The 17,576-nt window shown below is 32.0% G+C and overlaps 3 protein-coding genes across 4 annotated transcripts; all 3 read left to right on the top strand.

The window, feature by feature from the left end:
* The first annotated feature begins 1,312 nt into the window (after positions 1 to 1,312).
* LOC132721843 (uncharacterized) lies at positions 1,313 to 3,075 on the top strand. The gene is made up of 2 exons (XM_060706217.1): positions 1,313 to 1,710; positions 2,135 to 3,075. Exons 1-2 carry the CDS (start codon positions 1,314 to 1,316, stop codon positions 2,548 to 2,550), a joined length of 813 nt encoding a protein of 270 aa, XP_060562200.1. The 5' UTR covers position 1,313; the 3' UTR covers positions 2,551 to 3,075.
* A 5,348-nt stretch (positions 3,076 to 8,423) lies between these two features.
* LOC132721842 (complement C1q tumor necrosis factor-related protein 6-like) lies at positions 8,424 to 9,633 on the top strand. The gene is made up of 2 exons (XM_060706216.1): positions 8,424 to 8,689; positions 9,172 to 9,633. Exons 1-2 carry the CDS (start codon positions 8,425 to 8,427, stop codon positions 9,585 to 9,587), a joined length of 681 nt encoding a protein of 226 aa, XP_060562199.1. The 5' UTR covers position 8,424; the 3' UTR covers positions 9,588 to 9,633.
* Positions 9,634 to 14,992: 5,359 nt separating this feature from the next.
* LOC132721841 (uncharacterized) lies at positions 14,993 to 16,933 on the top strand. 2 transcript variants are annotated; one of them, XM_060706215.1, is made up of 2 exons: positions 14,993 to 15,443; positions 15,810 to 16,933. In XM_060706215.1, exons 1-2 carry the CDS (start codon positions 15,047 to 15,049, stop codon positions 16,220 to 16,222), a joined length of 810 nt encoding a protein of 269 aa, XP_060562198.1. In that variant the 5' UTR covers positions 14,993 to 15,046; the 3' UTR covers positions 16,223 to 16,933. The 2 variants fall into 2 exon arrangements, with proteins under 2 accessions (XP_060562198.1, XP_060562197.1); XM_060706214.1 differs by having other exon boundaries at positions 15,807 to 16,933.
* The last annotated feature ends 643 nt before the right edge of the window (positions 16,934 to 17,576 follow it).

Here is a 17,576-nt window from a genome sequence, read left to right as displayed (position 1 = left end):
GTTTTTTCAAAAAGAGTTTCAGCGGTTTAAAAGTTATGGAGCGGACACGAAAGTGTCCGGACGGACAGACAGAGGCACAGCAGACAGACGGACATACGGACTGACAGACGGAGGCTACCCCTTAAATATCTCCCCGCTTTGTGGAAGGGGATTCAAAAACTAAAAATGAAATACAGTTGACTCTCAATAAGTCAAAATAGCTTTTCTCAAAATTCCGCGTTAGTCGAAGAATTTCTAAGTCCCCTCAAAATTCCTTCTTTATTTTTGTATTTTAACTCCGCTTAGGTCAAATTTTGACTTACCGAGACTCAGTAGTCGAAAAGAAAATGTGGTCCCGTCAATTAAAATCCAACATATTTTCATCTCAGTTAGTCGAAGTGTGAAATCAAAGGTCGGCGACATCAAGGTGAGATGTTGTTACTCATTCACACGTTTCATAGTAATTTTAATTGCGGGTCATCATGTATTATTAACACGTCGTAAAAGTGGCTTTAGGACTAAATTGGTTTTAACAATGAGATAACTAAATTAAGATTTAATTAATTTAATTGTAATTAATGCTTATGAAAATTTTGTGTCAGTTTTTAGGAACGTAAAAATGCAGAGAATCTTATTGCCGCTGTTGCTTAGGTGAATAATTTCGTCACAAACGCCCATTTACATAAAGAGTTTACAAAGCAGACTATTCTTACACATTTCTTTAAGAAAGTTGACTCGTGCCAGTCTGACAGATGTTAGTCAAATAACAGCCTAGGTATTTATGTGTGTTATCAACGTAAATGACATTTGTATAATTAATGTTCCGTCATATTGCATACATTAATATGTACTTTCGGTTCACGGTAGTTTCGTCCGATGATCAATTCACTTCAAATATTAGATAAATTGTTGTTGAGATAAATGTGTTATTTTATCAACTTGCTTCCAGATTGATATTAATGTTCATGAAATCTTTTTAAAATGTATTTATAGTTAATATATTGTGATATAACGAAACAAAGTAATTTACACAAAACAGCTTTTTAATGACACTTAAAATCCACTTATAAGCCCACACAGTAGAAATATGGTGATAAATCATTTTGTTTCAATGATTCTAAATAAGTTTTCATTGTGTTTTAAGTGACATCTTACAATATCTTTTCATCGTTCCTTTGTTTTTTGTTTCTTCTTAAGTGCTAAATCCTACTTAAAATTAGCTGTAACGAAGATAGAACAGAACAACTACATGCTCAAAAAATAACTTCCTTCAGTCGGTTTCGTATTAAACATTTTAAGAGAATTAATAGTTCATTCTATACAAAAACGCTAATATGACCGGACATATGATCTTTGCTTTTGTTTCCATAGCTGCTTATATAATACATTTTTTGGTGGCAACTGAAGAAATGTGTTCAAAATTTTCGTATGAAAAGGAAATAATTGCAAACATGCTTAAAATGGAATTGAAAGCTGAAAAAATGGAACAAGAAGTCAATAAAAGAAACGAAGATATTGTAACAATGCTTGACGCTCAGAGGAAGGAAATGGAGAAAGTTGCAAATGACTACAAAAATCTTCGAGATATTCTCGTAGTTGTGATGGAAAACAAAACGGCAGCAATTAACTCTTTTCTTGAGGACAACGCGATAAGCGTTTTAGAAGAAAAAATAGCAGGAGTTGATGATGCGTTGAAAGTGATGACCGAAAGGGTTGATGGTTTATGTAAAGGTAATAATATATAATATGTTTAATTAAAAAGCTAAACAAAAGTTATTTACTTTAAAGCTATTAAGAATCATCTTCTAGTAATGACAACACTACTAAGATTTTTTTCATATCTGAATGTACAACATAAGATAAAAAAGGAATTCCGTAACTTAGGTCAGAAAACTTTAAACGTAAATATATCAATAAATCATAACTATTATCAAAGATATGAAAACTTCTCGGGAAACAGAAAATAACAAAAATAACAATGACTTTATATATGTTTATTATATGACTATAATTGCTAGTCAATAGAGAGTGACACTGACCTCGATTGTAGGTAATATTGTTATCAACAAACACACGCGTTTAGTGTGGCTCTTAATTTAAAAATGCGTCAGTTATTTGAAACTCATCTTGTTTTTGAAAACTATTATGTTTTTAGAAGCTGCTGCAACAGAACTGACAAAGCCAATAATTGCATTCTCAGCGTATGTAAAGCCGACGAAAAAGTTACATATACGTAAAAACAAAATCATTGTCTTCAGTTCTATAATAACTAATGTAGGAAACGGATATAACACTTCATCTGGTAAATTTGTTGCTCCTGTCGCCGGCTATTATCTATTGTCTTGTAGTCTCTTATCTTGGAATGGCGAAGAGTTTTGGGCTAGTATTGAAGTAAACAACTCTAAGAAAGCAAACCTTTACGAGAAGGCCACAGATTCAAGGCATGGAATGGCGAGTCAAACAATCATTGTCGAGTTGAAAGCAAATGACGTTGTTACCATTAGTGCAATATATGCAATAAATATTTACGGGGACGGATACTCTACTTTCAGCGGAGTTTTACTTCATTAAAACTGTATACTGTATTGTGGCTTTTGAAGTGTTTAGATGAACATTTTATGTTTTATAAATCTCACTGAAATACATCATTTTTCTCGTAATGTATATTTATCTTTTTCAAGTTCTTAATTACATTAGAAAATCGGAAACGAGTGTTTATCCAAATTTTTTATTCTTTTATTGTACCATATGTTTCCCTGTAATCAAACATTTTATAATATTCAGATTAAATATTAATTTCTGTAGAACACGTTAACTTATAAATTATTCAAGCGTTATTACATTGAATCTAAATGTTTATCATCTATATTAAAGGCTACTTAACATACAATATACTTTACAGTAAATACGTGTTATGTTATATAATAGTGACATATTTATACCCAAATGAAATGTATTCTCATCTTTTACGATATAATCTCATGTCCAATAATCTAATTATTTCATATTTGTTGTAAAATACAATGTTTATTTTCATTTGCTATCTTTTCTTTTTCAATAGATAGTAACATAGCCTTTTATTTCTAATAACAAATATTAAACCACTCATATTTGCATGTCTTTATGTCATCTAATGGTGATATTCTAATTGTTATCCATTAATCTGATATGCTGCGTTCATGTATACGGAGCCCATTTAGCCAATTTGAAACAAAAATTCGAACTAAGATGTTAGAGCTTAGAATTTAGGGTACGTAACCTAGACATAAGATATTCCTTAAAAACACCATGTAAAATTACTAAATCTTTCCCGAAGGAACTAATGAACGCAAAGCACGCCGGCTATTTCGGCGAAAATATGTCTCGAAAGGTCCTAACTTTGTGTAGCATTTAGATAGTTACGAAAAAGCCACATATGGATTGTGCATACACGGGGCGATTGACGGGTACAATCAACGCATTTTATTTCTCTAAGTATCAAATAGCAACCCGCTTGCAGTGATAGCCTCATATTACTCAGACACTTTAAACGAATAAGGCATTGCCCGAAAGCCTTTTTGGTGCGATAGAGGAACTTTTGACGCTAGCATTGCTTCAAATATTTTTTTCAGATATTACGGCACATACTGCATATCAGAGTTTAAAATGTTAGTGTATGGATAAAGTGAAGTAAATCCTGGTGGTGACTATGTCAAGGTCAAGGTGTCATCGGTGGAATTAATTCTTCCATTGAACGCTGTGATTATAACAAACAGTGTACACATTGAATGCCTGAGATATTGTTTTATGGATCTGATCATTAGTGGAAAGAACACAATATTCGATCCCAAAATAATTTTGAAATACTTTACGGAAGACCTGATATATTTTTGCACCTGAAATCTATGACGGAAAAACTTTAGTCATCAAGTTGATCACGAAGAGTACAAATCTGACAGGAGCTTTATGGATAACCTAAACGGTTTAATTCTAACAAAACCGAGGTTGTTGTTGGATAACAGACGGCCTTTGACATCCAAAGATTCGTTAACACTGTACATTAAAGTTTTACAGACGATTGACGAGCCATTACAATGTTTGACAATGGACATGTAATTCCATTGGTTTCGTCTTGGCATAAGTCGTATAAAAACATTAAAATTCTAACACAAAATTGATTTGTTTCAAGGAAACGTTTATGAGGAATGTGTATTGTAGTCAGAACCTCAATAAATGACCCAGTAAAGTGTGTGTCTATTCTATATCAGATCACATACTTTTAAATTGTATGCATCAGTGGTCGATCCTTACGTGTTTCCATCTGTACCACTTAAGATTAAAAGGTCATTTAAATAAAAGGCATCTACTGCCTTAAATTGAAAGACGTTCATTTCTGTATTATAATTGGATGAAGTTATCATTTGTTTGATACTGACTGGGGTCAAATATATAGTTATCATGATGACCACAGTCGGTATCAAACTGCTGATAACTTTATCCAATACAGAAGTGCACGTCTTTCAAGTTAGGCATTGTTTACGTTTATTTACAAAGATTTTGTCGTATATACATGTAGTATTGAAATAAATCTCATTGAAATTGCACAATTGCTTGATGGTGTGACCTGCTTTTGGCTACAAATAGGGGAACCATAAGTAAATACGTAATTTATTGTATCACTGAATAGACACAATAGAATCCTATAAATGAAGTATATGTCCGTCAGATTGGAAAGTGTGCAAAAAATAATGATATAATCCATTTCGATTGTATTAAAACTGCATGTCATTATTGCGGCTACAATTCCCTTACATCAGAAGAACCATGTCAACAGATACATTTACACACAGAATAATTAGAACACGTGTGAATTATGTATGCCAACAGGTATAACAATGCTGTGCAGATAAAATCGAAGTATAACCAAGCGGGGACTAAGTCTCGGTCGACCAAAATAAAAGGTTTCAAAAGGTGGCCAAAGTAGGCCCATGGCAATATTTTTTAGAACTTGATTAAAAGAAAGTTCATACCACTTGCATGGTTATGTTATATATATGAGCCAAATGGTTATGTAACAAAAGCTTAATGTTTAAATAATTATAATAAAATGGTGCATATTGTTGAATGTAAAATGCACATATACTCATGTACGTTATTCGTGTGTAAAAAGTTTACTTTTATAGATTAAACTCTCAAACGAAATAGAGACAAAAGACATATGCTATGCTTAGAATCATTGTGAAGAAATAAGCTTGGAAATTAGAAATACAGAGTCACGTAGTACTTTTGTAATTTTTCGCATCTTACGAAATCTTCAAGCATGGACATGTTGAAAGCACTTTTCAAGACTCCCAAATACACATCAGACGAACTACATGTATATGAACTTAAACTGAAACAGGCAAATCCTATCTAAATTTGTTCTAAATGTTTACATGTGGATTTTGAAATAAAATTCTTCTTCTTCTTATCTAAATTGAAAAAGATATCAAAATGTACTGTCATATCACATTTTTAAAAAAAAAATTAAAAAGGAATTTTAAACCTGTAAATAAATAAAAGTAACTTTAAACTTGAAAGTCTTAACAAAATAAACAGTTAAAAAATGTAGTGCATTTATTACACTTTTCCTTTACATAAAAAAATTCCAAAACTCCAAACCAAGGTTGGATATTCTGGTAAGCATGGTTCACATTAGATATAAATCGAAAGTAAAAAATTAACATAATACATTATTACATAATTATTTTTAAATGTTCTGTAACAAGTTTTAAAAATATTATTAATAGCATTTCTTATTCCATCAGTTATATTCAAATTATTCATGCACATTAACTTGAAAATTAAACTTAAAACTGAAACATTTGTATATTGCCTAATTTGCCTAATGTGTCTAGGTAGTATGACACAATCACTGCGGGTGGGTTGTTGCTGTTTGATACTTTGAGACATAAAATGCGCCGACTGTACCCGTCGATCGCTCAGTGGAAGCAGAATCCATATGACTTTATCTTGTCGTAGTCATTTACATGCCACGCAAAGTAGAGACCTTTCGAGACTATTTTCGCCGAGATAATCAGTATGCACTGGTTCATTAGTTCCTTCGGGATCGATTTCTTGCATTAGCCTCATTACAGAATTTCTAGAAACAACAAACTGGAAGTCACACACATTAGGTATTCCTTTAGATTCTACAATAGTGCGGTCCTTAAATTCGTACTCAGGTGCAATGTGTTTTGCGTCGGGACATTATTGTTAGCTTTCAGTATAAATGGTCGCACTGAGTTTAGTATTATGCCCAATTTAATTGTAGTTGAAAGTTATACACATAACAAGCATTATCTAACATTCATAAGTATCATGAAGGTAAACAGTTCAAATTAAAAAGGTAAAGTTATTGATCAAATTTCTTCAGTACTCATCAAGCTATTCTACATACAATAATATGTAATTATAGTCAATTTCCAAATACGCCCACATTAACACTAAATTTCATAAAAATGTTGAAATGTATTCAAAAGTAAAATACTGCAAAGTAAACAAGGATATGTAATTTCCACATTACACAATTTTAAAGGCACTTATAATCCATATATTGTCGATTCAAATATGATCGAGAATGGGTTTAGCTTAAATTTAAAAGTACACAGAGTTGGCAGGAAAAAGCCATATACAAAAACACATCACCAGAAAAAAATAGGTGAAGGATCATTATATTATATAACCTGTAAGAGAAGTGATTATGTTGCTTGTTTTGCATACGAAAGGTCGTAAGTTCAAGTCCCACAACGGGTAATACTTTTATTATGCCTTCAAATTTTATTATTCTTTTTTTTATTATTTTTTTATTTTATTGATGTATTTTTTATTACTTATTTATCATCATTATTTTTATATATATTTTTCAATGTATTTATTTTACGAGAGTGCTAAAGCGTTACAATAAGAAACTATTCAATTCAATTCAGAAATTTTAAAAAAGTCTTAAACCTCTGTGGCGCTCACAAAATCTCAGTTGAATTGCATTAAACACGAGATGTGTAATCTAAATGCATGACACAACCATGAAGTACCCGTGCTTTGAAAAAAGGAGATATCAATTTAAGAAAAATGGAAGTGCTGGGATTATAAGCCGCACAGGTATTATTGAAAGACAAGCGCGAAATCATTACACTACGATGTCTCACTGCAAAGACTACAGGTCAATTAGTATGACCATGCTATCCATATGCACACGACTTACCTTTTTTGAAGTGCACTGATCTATGTTATATTTACAACGGTTCCAAAATAAATAATTTTTGACAGTAAATCAGCCATACTCAAAATATGCAACAAATAGCCCTTACTTCGTTACACAAGTAGTAGAAATATGGTGTTAAATTCAGCAAAACAGTCATTAATTGCACATGACATATAAATTATTACCTAACCTTTTACTCCATGAGCATATTGCGAAAAATGACCGTTTTCATTGAAAAGCCTCCTGTAACAAGTTCAAACTGCTATGGAACAATGAAAAATGCTTCAATACTGATGAAACTTGGCACAAATGTTAACTAGACCATAGCCTCTGTAACAGCATGCTCAATCGTAAATTTCCTGTTACCATGGCAAAGGAAGGACGTCTCAAAATTGCCAAAAATCACTATTTTGCATTGTTTTTTTTTTTACAAAACTGATTGCAATACGCTGCATCTTCTCAAGTAAAAGGCTTCTCAGCGTCGGTTACTTGTTACCCTGATATTGACCTGAGGCCATTTTAGCCTGTCACATGTCTACAATTTTCTAGGCGATGAGGGGGACTACCGCCCCCTTCAAACTCCCCAAACAGAAGGGGGCACATCCCCCTTCTGGCAACCCTTTAGTGTACCATTTGATGGGGAGCGGCGCCGAAAAAGTTTTCTCATAAGAAAAACAGTGTTAGGGGCCTAAATAGGGCATTTTTCACTGTTTGAGGCCTCAAAAAGGGGGAAACGAAAAGCTGTAAAAACATGCTATATGAGGGAAAAGGTTAAATCTTGAATCTTTTTACTTTTTTTCAAACTCTTTGGACTTTTTTTAAAGGTTGATTTTATTGATATAACTGTATTCATATAAGGTAAAGTCGACAATTTATGAATGTTGTTAAAAATGATAAAGAATAACAGTCGGCAGTATATCATATTTGCCTTTATAAAGAAAAATCCCAGTAACAAAGAAATATTGTTTTCATGTCTTTTTTCCCATTTTGTTTCAACGTTTCTTAATAAATTTGAATTGTGTTTAAAGTAAAGCCTTACACTATCTCCTTATCGTTCTTTTGTTTTTTCTCGCGTGCGTGTTAAGTCCTACTTTATATTACTTGTAACGAAGATAAAATAGAATAAATAACAATTTTAGAAACATATTTTCCTTCTGTCGGTTTCGTATTTAACATTTAAATAGTACATTATTAAATAGTTCATTCTATACAAAGACGCTAATATGGCCGGACTTATGATCTTTGCTTCTGTTTTCATACTTGCTAGTCTTGTACATTTGTCGGTGGCAACTGAAGAAATGTGCTCAAAATTTTGGTATGAAAAAGAAATTATTACAAACATGCTTAAAATGGAACTCAAAGTTGAAAAAATGGAACAAGAAGTCATGAAAAGAAACGAAGATATTGTAACAATGTTTGACGACAAAATAGCAGAAGTTGAAGATGCATTGAAAATAATTAGCGGAAAAGTTGATGATGTATTAGAAGGTAAATACATATAATATGTTTATAATTATGAATCTTAACAAAGGTAAAGATAAAAGCATATAATATGTTTAATTATGAAGCATAAAAAAGTTATAACATCACTATATAAATATATTATGAATCATCTTCTCGTAATGTCAACACTACACACAATTTTTATATCTGAATGTACAACATTAGATGAGCGGAAATTCGTAACTTATGTCAGGAAAGTTTCAATGTATATCAATTAATAATAACTGTAATCGGAGAAAACTTTTTGAAAAAAAAAAAAGAAATAAAAAAGAAGGGAAAATTACACTGCCTTGATATATGTTAAATTTATGTCTGTGATTGACAGTCAATAGTAAGTGACATTGACCTCTATTGTATGTGATATTGTTATCAACAAACATCCTTTGCTTATTGTGGTGCTAAATTTATAAGGCCGTCTATTATTTGAAACCAATCCTGTTTTTAAAACCTTTTTGTTTTGTTTTCAGAAGCTGCTGAAAGAGGGCTGGCAAAGCCCACCATTGCATTTTCAACATATGTAAAGACGTCGAAGTTACATATACCTCAAAACCAAATAATTGTCTTCAGTTCCATATTAAGCAATGTAGGGAACGGATATAACAGTGCGTCTGGTAAATTTGTCGCCCCTGTCGCCGGCTATTATCTACTGTCTTGCAGTCTCTTATCTCGGTCTGGCGAAGAGTTTTGGGCTAGTATTGAAGTAAACAACTCCAAGAAAGCACATCTGTATGAAAGGGGGGCAGATTCAAGGTATGGAATGGCGAGTCAAACAATCGTTGTCGAGTTGAAAGCAAATGATGTAGTATCTGTTAAGACACAAAACAACGCAATTAATATTTACGGGAACGGATATTCTACTTTTAATGGGGTTTTAATCCGTTAATATCGTAATTAGTTATTAATATCTCATTAATCTTACCGAACTATTATGTTTGCCTGCTTAAGTGTATTTTGTTTTAGTAAATCATATTAATTGAGAGACTTAACAACATACTGCATATTTGATTTTTACAAGGAAAAGTTAGGAAAAGTTAACATTGTGACGAAAACGCAACAAATATATTTTTCCATTTGTTAATTGATTAAGCAATGCCATAACTATAAATAGCGTATTTAATAATAATGTATTTTCTTTCATTTATTCAAAATATGCAATCAAAACGTTATCAAAATAGAATATCAATTTTTACTTTGATATTCTTAATATTCTGTTACTAGTTATTCTTATAAAGGGCATTTTCCTTGCCCAAAATTAAAATATTCAATGTCCTGATGTCTTTGAAAAATAAGAAAAAAATGTTAAAACTATCAAAATATGTTATGGTAGATTTTGAAATACAAAAACTCTTGAAATTATAGCTACTAAATAAAAGCGTATTATAATAATCTTTGTTTTATATTATTATTAATAGTATTGCTTGTCTTGCCATACTTCATATGAATATGTTTGTAGAATGCCAAAGAAAATTGTTTTTTCCCCTGATTTTGTCAATACACTTGAAAGTTGGACTAAACCATTACGATATGTGTGCTTTTGTGTGACTGTGAGCACTTAATTGATATTTATATCATATATTATACAATATTGCTAGGTGAAATGCAACCGTACGCATTTGCACGTTCTTAATTTTTTGCGACGGATCCAAGCTTTGTCATCTACACATGGGATTCGAACAGTGGCGCTCCAATCGAATAACAAATAGTGCAAAATTTAATCATATAATGTCGAAATATGTTGAAAGCGTTTATGTTCCAGTTTAGTTGTAAAGACCGTTAGTTTTGTGACTGAAAAAATAAACAAATGAATATCATATGTACGGAAAAACGTCGTAATAATTGCACTACTTTGTCCTACTTCGTCCCATCCGAAGGTCAGCCAAACACGTTTTTTTAATGAATGAAAGCCATAAGCAAAAATGTATAAAATTATATATAAAATCAAAGTAACATTTTAATATAGAGCACTCATTGCAGTAAAATCACAAGAAAAATCTTTTATGTTGAAAATATGTGCTAAAATATCTTTTTGTCATGACTGAAATGATTTCCAAAATAACGAGTAGCGTAGAATAACGTAGAAACACTATTTTTTATCAATGAGATTGTAGTTTCTGGCCATGTTTATCGATGATCAGACCAAGCATCTTAACTGCAGTATTTTCATGTAAAATGTATTTAGATATTTGATATATGATTCAATTTCTCTCATTTGCAAAAAAGTGAAAATTATACAGTTTTGCAACATAACATAAATTGTGGAAAAAAAACCTGAAAGAGAACTATGTATCAGTAATGTAAGACAAAACAATCGTAGTACATTATCCTAAGATTTGGTTTCAAAGACATTTTTTTCACGAGTAGCACAATTCTTTACAACATGCATTTACCATTTATTCAGCGAACAAATAACAATAAAATTACGACCCATTTGATTTAAATATTATTTCAAACCTTTGAATAACATTAAGAAACATTATTAGCGAAAGAAAAAAGCATGGACACAAATCTGCTTCATCGTGAATTCTGTTAAACTGGCCTTCGATCTATATTCTAGACAAATTCGATCTGTACTCGTTGTTAACTAATGTATTTATATAATTATGTACTGGTGACTATAAGACAAAGATATGTCTCAAACTGAACATTTAGATAAAGAAATGAAATTGAATTGACCATTTATTTATGTGATTTCTTCTCTCTGTGCGTGTACGCCGCTGAGATGGCACGGGGCATCGGCAGAAGATTTGCTGCTTGACGGGATTGCTACTTTGTCAACAACTGGGGACCAATTGCCAATGTCCGGACTAAAACCAAGAGGAGTTGCCTTGCGATGTAGGCAGAGACGACGAGGATGGTAGCTTGCGTGAGCCCCTAGCACAGAAAGACGGCTTGTAAGGCAGGCCCTTTGCTTGGCACCAACAGCCCTAATAAGGGTTACATCCTTTCATTTTGTCTCAGGTTACTGTAGAATTCGGTTCTCATTGACCGCCGTACAGTGGCCTACTTTTGGCTAAAAATTTACATCTGGCTAATACTCTGTGGAAATTGCATGGAGTTAAATTATCACAACTTTGTGCTTCAAAATTAACTCTTGAAGGCCATGGCTGGTGACATGTCCTAAGTCCGTACTCGGCAGCGAAAGCTGTTTTGGTGCCTAAATGGGCGGATGGACCATCATTAAACACAGACTATATTTATGTGATTTTTCCATATTTAAAAGACTGATGTTATAATAACCGGCACGGATTCACTCGGGGGTTCAAGGGATTGAAGCCCCCCAGATACCCTGGCATGATTTTTGTCTATCAAAATAGCAAATTGAGAGTAAAAATATAAGCTTAATCTAAGATCTTGTTTATTGGAACCAGGACCCCAGCTGATCTTCCTGTCATAAAATTATTTCAGTCCAATTTGCAATTTGTCGACATAATTAGAACGAATAAGACTTAGCCTATTCATACATGCAGACACTACATACATGTAGATAACCTTGGTCAGCGTAAAAGCAGTTTAAGCGTCTATAATTTTATAAGACTGAGAAAAGAGACACTTACTCTTATTACATCTAAATCCATGTATTTGTAAATTATAAATAGCCCTCTTGAATGTGATATATATTCATCTAATTTTTTACTCTTTAATCTACATGCCAAATATGTCATGTCATTGTATTGTAACTGTCTTTACATGTATGTATATGTATTTTTTGGTAATAAAATATGTTTAAATCAAAATCTCCATAAATACTGAAGCGCAAGGGATGCAAATTTTAATTAAAAAGCTTTTTTCCTACTAAGACTTATGGGATATTTTTATGTCATACATTATCAGTTTTTTTTACTGCCTATAGTAGAACCATTTAGGGGCATCTTACCCTCTGGAAAATATCTTTTAAAATCATAGTTTTCCCTAGATTTAGTAATTTCCTCCACTTTTGCAAAAATAAAATGTTATTCTGATATTCTTATATTTTTGTTATTTGCTTTTTCGAAATCAATTTGTTTCTCTTTTTCCTGTATACTTACATGTATATATTAGCAATAGAATATGACTAGAACCTATCGTTCATTGCATAGAACGTACATTCTAGCCCTATTGAAATATTTTCTATATAAACAAAGAAGGCCCGAAGCGTGCATCAATGCACTCGCCGTTCTTATTACATTTTATCACATAAACCGCGGCGCAGGAGTGTAATAAAGCCATTTAATAAAAACGATATTACACAAGACGATATTACACTAGTGTAATAACACTTTGACGTCACGTCATTTGCACTATAAACATAGCGTTAAAACGCGCTAATGTTAGCGTTACACTATAGGCGCGTCAAAGAAAAATGACTCTTGTTAACCGTTTACCGTTTTTATTTTATATATGTGATAAATAGAATATTATATTCGTGTAGATTCAATACTAAATTTATTGAACTCGTTGAATAAAACAATATTATTCAATTCGTTCAATAAATTTAGTATTAAACCTACACTCATTCAATATCCTCTATGTATCTCCCTGTGTATTTTCACATTAAGGGCGCCATTTTGTTTGAAAAATCTGATAAATATTTTTTTTGTCGAATTTTGTTGTGAAAACTATCTAGAATGAAAGAAAATGGTTTAACTAAGAAAATGAATCCGAACACCAATATCTTTAATTCAGTCGTTAACGCTATACAGACGTTTAAAGTGTTGTTTACCTGACGTCACAATGTAGCGCCAAACAGCACGTGCAAAACAATCAAATTAAGTACGCTATTTTAATGTCGCAAACGAGTTTAAATTTCATATTTATTTCACTTTTAATAATTTGTATTTCGCTTGAAAAATTATAGAGTGAAAATAAAATGAACAAACAAAGTTTTATCAACGTTTTCAAAATTCGTTATTCTCAAAATGTTTCTACACACGGTAGATTTAACGACAGATTTTTTCAACCCACTGGAACAGCTTTTAAAGAACGTTTCTATTGGAAACTCTGAGGCGAAAACAAATTTAACCACCAAACATAAAGTCCAACTTTATAATAATAATTATATTTTTTCTTGACGTGTTAGAATGGAAATAGATATTAATTTTTGTGCATTAAGTATAGGTTAGAGTGCATATTGGGTGTTCTTCGTAAATAAGAAAGCTAAAAAGGAGCGGAGCTTGCGAAGCGACTGTAGCTTTCTTATTTACGAAGAACATCCAATATGCACTCTAACCGGCTTAGTGCTCCGCCCACTTGCGTTTTATAATATAAAACATCCAGTTTAAATAAAATCTGTTCTATTAAGATTTGTAACCTGAAAATTTGAAAAATCCTCGTCGGTGATTGACTTAAAAAAATTGGCGAGCATTTAGTATAGGTTAGAGTGCATATTGGGTGTTCTTCGTAAATAAGAAAGCTAAAAAGGAGCGGAGCTTGCGAAGCGACTGTAGCTTTCTTATTTACGAAGAACATCCAATATGCACTCTAACCGGCTTAGTGCTCCGCCCACTTGCGTTTTATAATATAAAACGTCCAGTTTATATAAAATCTGTTCTATTAAGATTTGTAACCTGAAAATTTGAAAAATCCTCGTCGGTGATTGGCTTAAAACAATTGGCGAGCACTAAGTATTCAGTGATGGATTGCACTGATATAACAGTTTTATAACGATATGCTCAATTCTGTTGTTAAATTTGAAAACTTTAGAATTGAACTATTGAAGAAGTTTGTCTCCAGAATCATGCTTATTTTCATGAAAATTTTGAAAATGTGTTTAATACTAAAATATTGTGATGTAAACAAATGAAAGTAATTATACACATCACAAGATTTTAACGGCACTAATAATCCATGTAAATGACCAATATGAGTCAACATAAGCAAAAATAGCCCTTACTGCGTTAATAACGTAGAACAAATATTGTGATAAATACTTCAAAATAAGTCATTTATCGCACATAACATGTTAATTAATATTTATTTTTACTTTTCTTAAAATCTTCTAAGGTAAAGTCAACAACTTCTGAATGTTGTTCAAAATGATAAAGAATAACAGTCAATAACATTTTACATTTATTATTGCCTTTAAAAAGAAATATACCAGTAGCAAGAAGGAAGTTTTCACGTTTTTTTACCAATTTTGTTTCAACGCTTCTGAATCAAAGTGAAGCCTTATGATATCTTTTCGTCGTTCTTTTGTTTTTTTCTTACGTGTTAACTCCTACTTTATATTAGTTGTAACAAAGGTAGAATAGAACAAATAACAATTTCAAAAAAATTATTTTCCTTCTGTCGGTTTCATATTTAACATTTAACTAGAACATTGCTTGTAAAGAGAAGAAATAGTTCATTCTATACAAAGACGCTAAAATGGTCGGACTTATGATCTTTGCTTCTGTTTTCATAGCTGCTAGTATGGTACATTTGTCGGTGGCAACTGAAGAAATGTGCTCAAAATTTTCGTATGAAAAGGAAATTATTGCAAACATGCTTAAAATGGAACTCAAAGTTGAAGAAATGAAGCAAGATGTCAAGAAAAGAAACGAAGATATTGTTACAATGCTTGAAGCTCAGAGAAAGGAAATGGAAAAGTTTGCAAACGACTACAAAAATCTTCGAGATATTCTTGTAGTTGTGATGGAAAACAAAACGGCGACAGTTAACTCTTTTCTGGAGGATAAAGCGGTAAACGTGTTAGGCGACAAGATTTTAGAAGTTGATGATGCGTTGAAAATAATGACCGGAAAGGTTGATGATGTATTAAAGGGTAATTACATTTACTATTCAATAATGAAGCTAAACTAAAGTAATTACAGCACAATGTAACGATATTAGGAGTCCTCTTCTCGTAATGTAAACGATACATTTCTGAATTAACAACATAAGATGAAACGGAATTCCGTAACTAATGTAAGGGAACTGTCAATGTATATCAATTAATAATAACTGTAATCGGAGGAAACTTAAATGACTCTACATATGTTTATTATTTATATTATCGGCAGTAAAAAGCAAAAACATTGACCTCGATTGTATCAACAAACAACCTCGCTAAGTGTGGCGCTAATTGTATTTAGCCGTCTATTGTTTGAAACCAAACTTGTTTAATAAAACCTTTTATTCTTTTCAGAAGCTGCTGAAACAGGATTGACAAAGCCAATCGTTGCATTTTCAGCGCATGTAGGGCCGACGAAACTGCATATACCTCAAAACCAAATCATTGTCTTCAGTTCCATTATAACCAATGTAGGGAACGGATATAACAGTGCATCTGGTAAATTTGTAGCCCCTATCGACGGCTATTATTTATTGTCTTGTAGTCTCCTGTCTTGGTTAGGCGAAGAGTTTTGGGCTAGTATTGATGTTAACGACTCCAAGAAAGCACATCTGAATGAAAAGGGCGCTGATTCAAGGCATGGAATGGCGAGTCAAACAATCGTGGTCGGATTGAAAGCAAATGATGTTGTATCTGTTAAGAAACATGGCAACACAGTTAACATTCACGGTGGCGGATATTCTACTTTTAGTGGAGTTTTAATTCGTTAAGATCGTACTTTGAGTCTTTTTTAATACTCAGATAGTAAATATTTAATTAATCATACCAAAATGTCATATTTGTCTCGTTAAATGTATCTTGTTTTAGTTAATAATTTTATTATATAAGTTGAGAGACCTAACATACAATATATTTAATTGCAAATCAAAGATATGAAAATACACATGTAGTTTTTTTGTAACATAAACGCAACTAATGTCATTTTTAAGTTATCCTCTTCCAAAATGTCTAGTGACATTGTTTCCTTTTGTATATAATGTGAATTCAATAATTCATTTGATGACCTCGTTGCCTTCAGTTAATAATGCCATAACAACACAAATAACAGATGTATTTTTTCTTTTGCTACAAAGGTAATGATTGTGTTCCTTTTAATACTTTCATTTGTCCCAAATGCATCTACCCTGCACCAGCCACCTTATTAACATTTTCATTGGGTTTGTTACTTGTGACAAAATCCAAATGAATTATACCGAATGATTAAATCAGCCTTTTGAATTTGCAAATTAAATAAAATTTACGCGGCATCATGAATTCGCGACGCGGCCGATTCGCGAATAATAGCGAAAATTAAAACATCGCGAAAAATACCGGATTTACAGTATTATTTTGTGATTTGTTACAATTATATTGTCTTGTTCACATGTAACAGAGATTTATAATAGATGTATTATAGATGCATTAAACTTTATTTAAGTATATACTCCCAGCTTATGTCTTATGTAAATCTGATTATGTTTCTAATATATATGCCCCATTTTCTGTTGTTAAGTGGGTTATTATCACGCCAATACTGTAATGCTCAATGGTGACTTTCCAGTTCGCTAGTGAAACAAGACCTGATGCGCTCGTGCATTATTTCAAGCACAAGCGGTCACCTGATTATAGAACCATCGATGTTCAGTTAGCTAGTTTGATAGCTTCAACGAAAGTCGATGTAAAGGGCACGAAATGACAAAAGGTCAATTTTACTTTTATATACAAGTAGTACTTTTAGAAATAGACAATAGGTTTCACAAGCTCACATTTGTCGACTTACGAGCGTAAACACAACTTTTGAATAACTTACACAAGTATATAAAAAGATTTACCCTACAAAAATGTTGTCTGCCAATAGAATGTTGACACAATACAAAGTGGCTAAAGAAGAATCTGACGCTAAAGAAGCATTTAGTGATAGTCTACCTGAACTGTAGTTTAATTTATTTATCTCCCTTGTTAAAAAATATTATATAAAAGTGTACTAAATGTCCGTCTTTACAGTACTCCAAATACAAGAATTGCCGATCATAAAAGAAATTTGATGAGAATATTTTATAGATCAGAACAAATGTCCCGAGGTTA

The sequence above is a fragment of the Ruditapes philippinarum genome, unplaced genomic scaffold, assembly GCF_026571515.1.
Source record: "Ruditapes philippinarum isolate M1 unplaced genomic scaffold, ASM2657151v2 ctg1474_1_1_1_1, whole genome shotgun sequence".
Classification (NCBI taxonomy): Eukaryota; Metazoa; Mollusca; class Bivalvia; order Venerida; family Veneridae; genus Ruditapes; species Ruditapes philippinarum.
The sequence above is the reverse complement of the archived record's forward strand: the minus strand, read 5'-3'. Positions and strand labels throughout refer to the sequence as shown.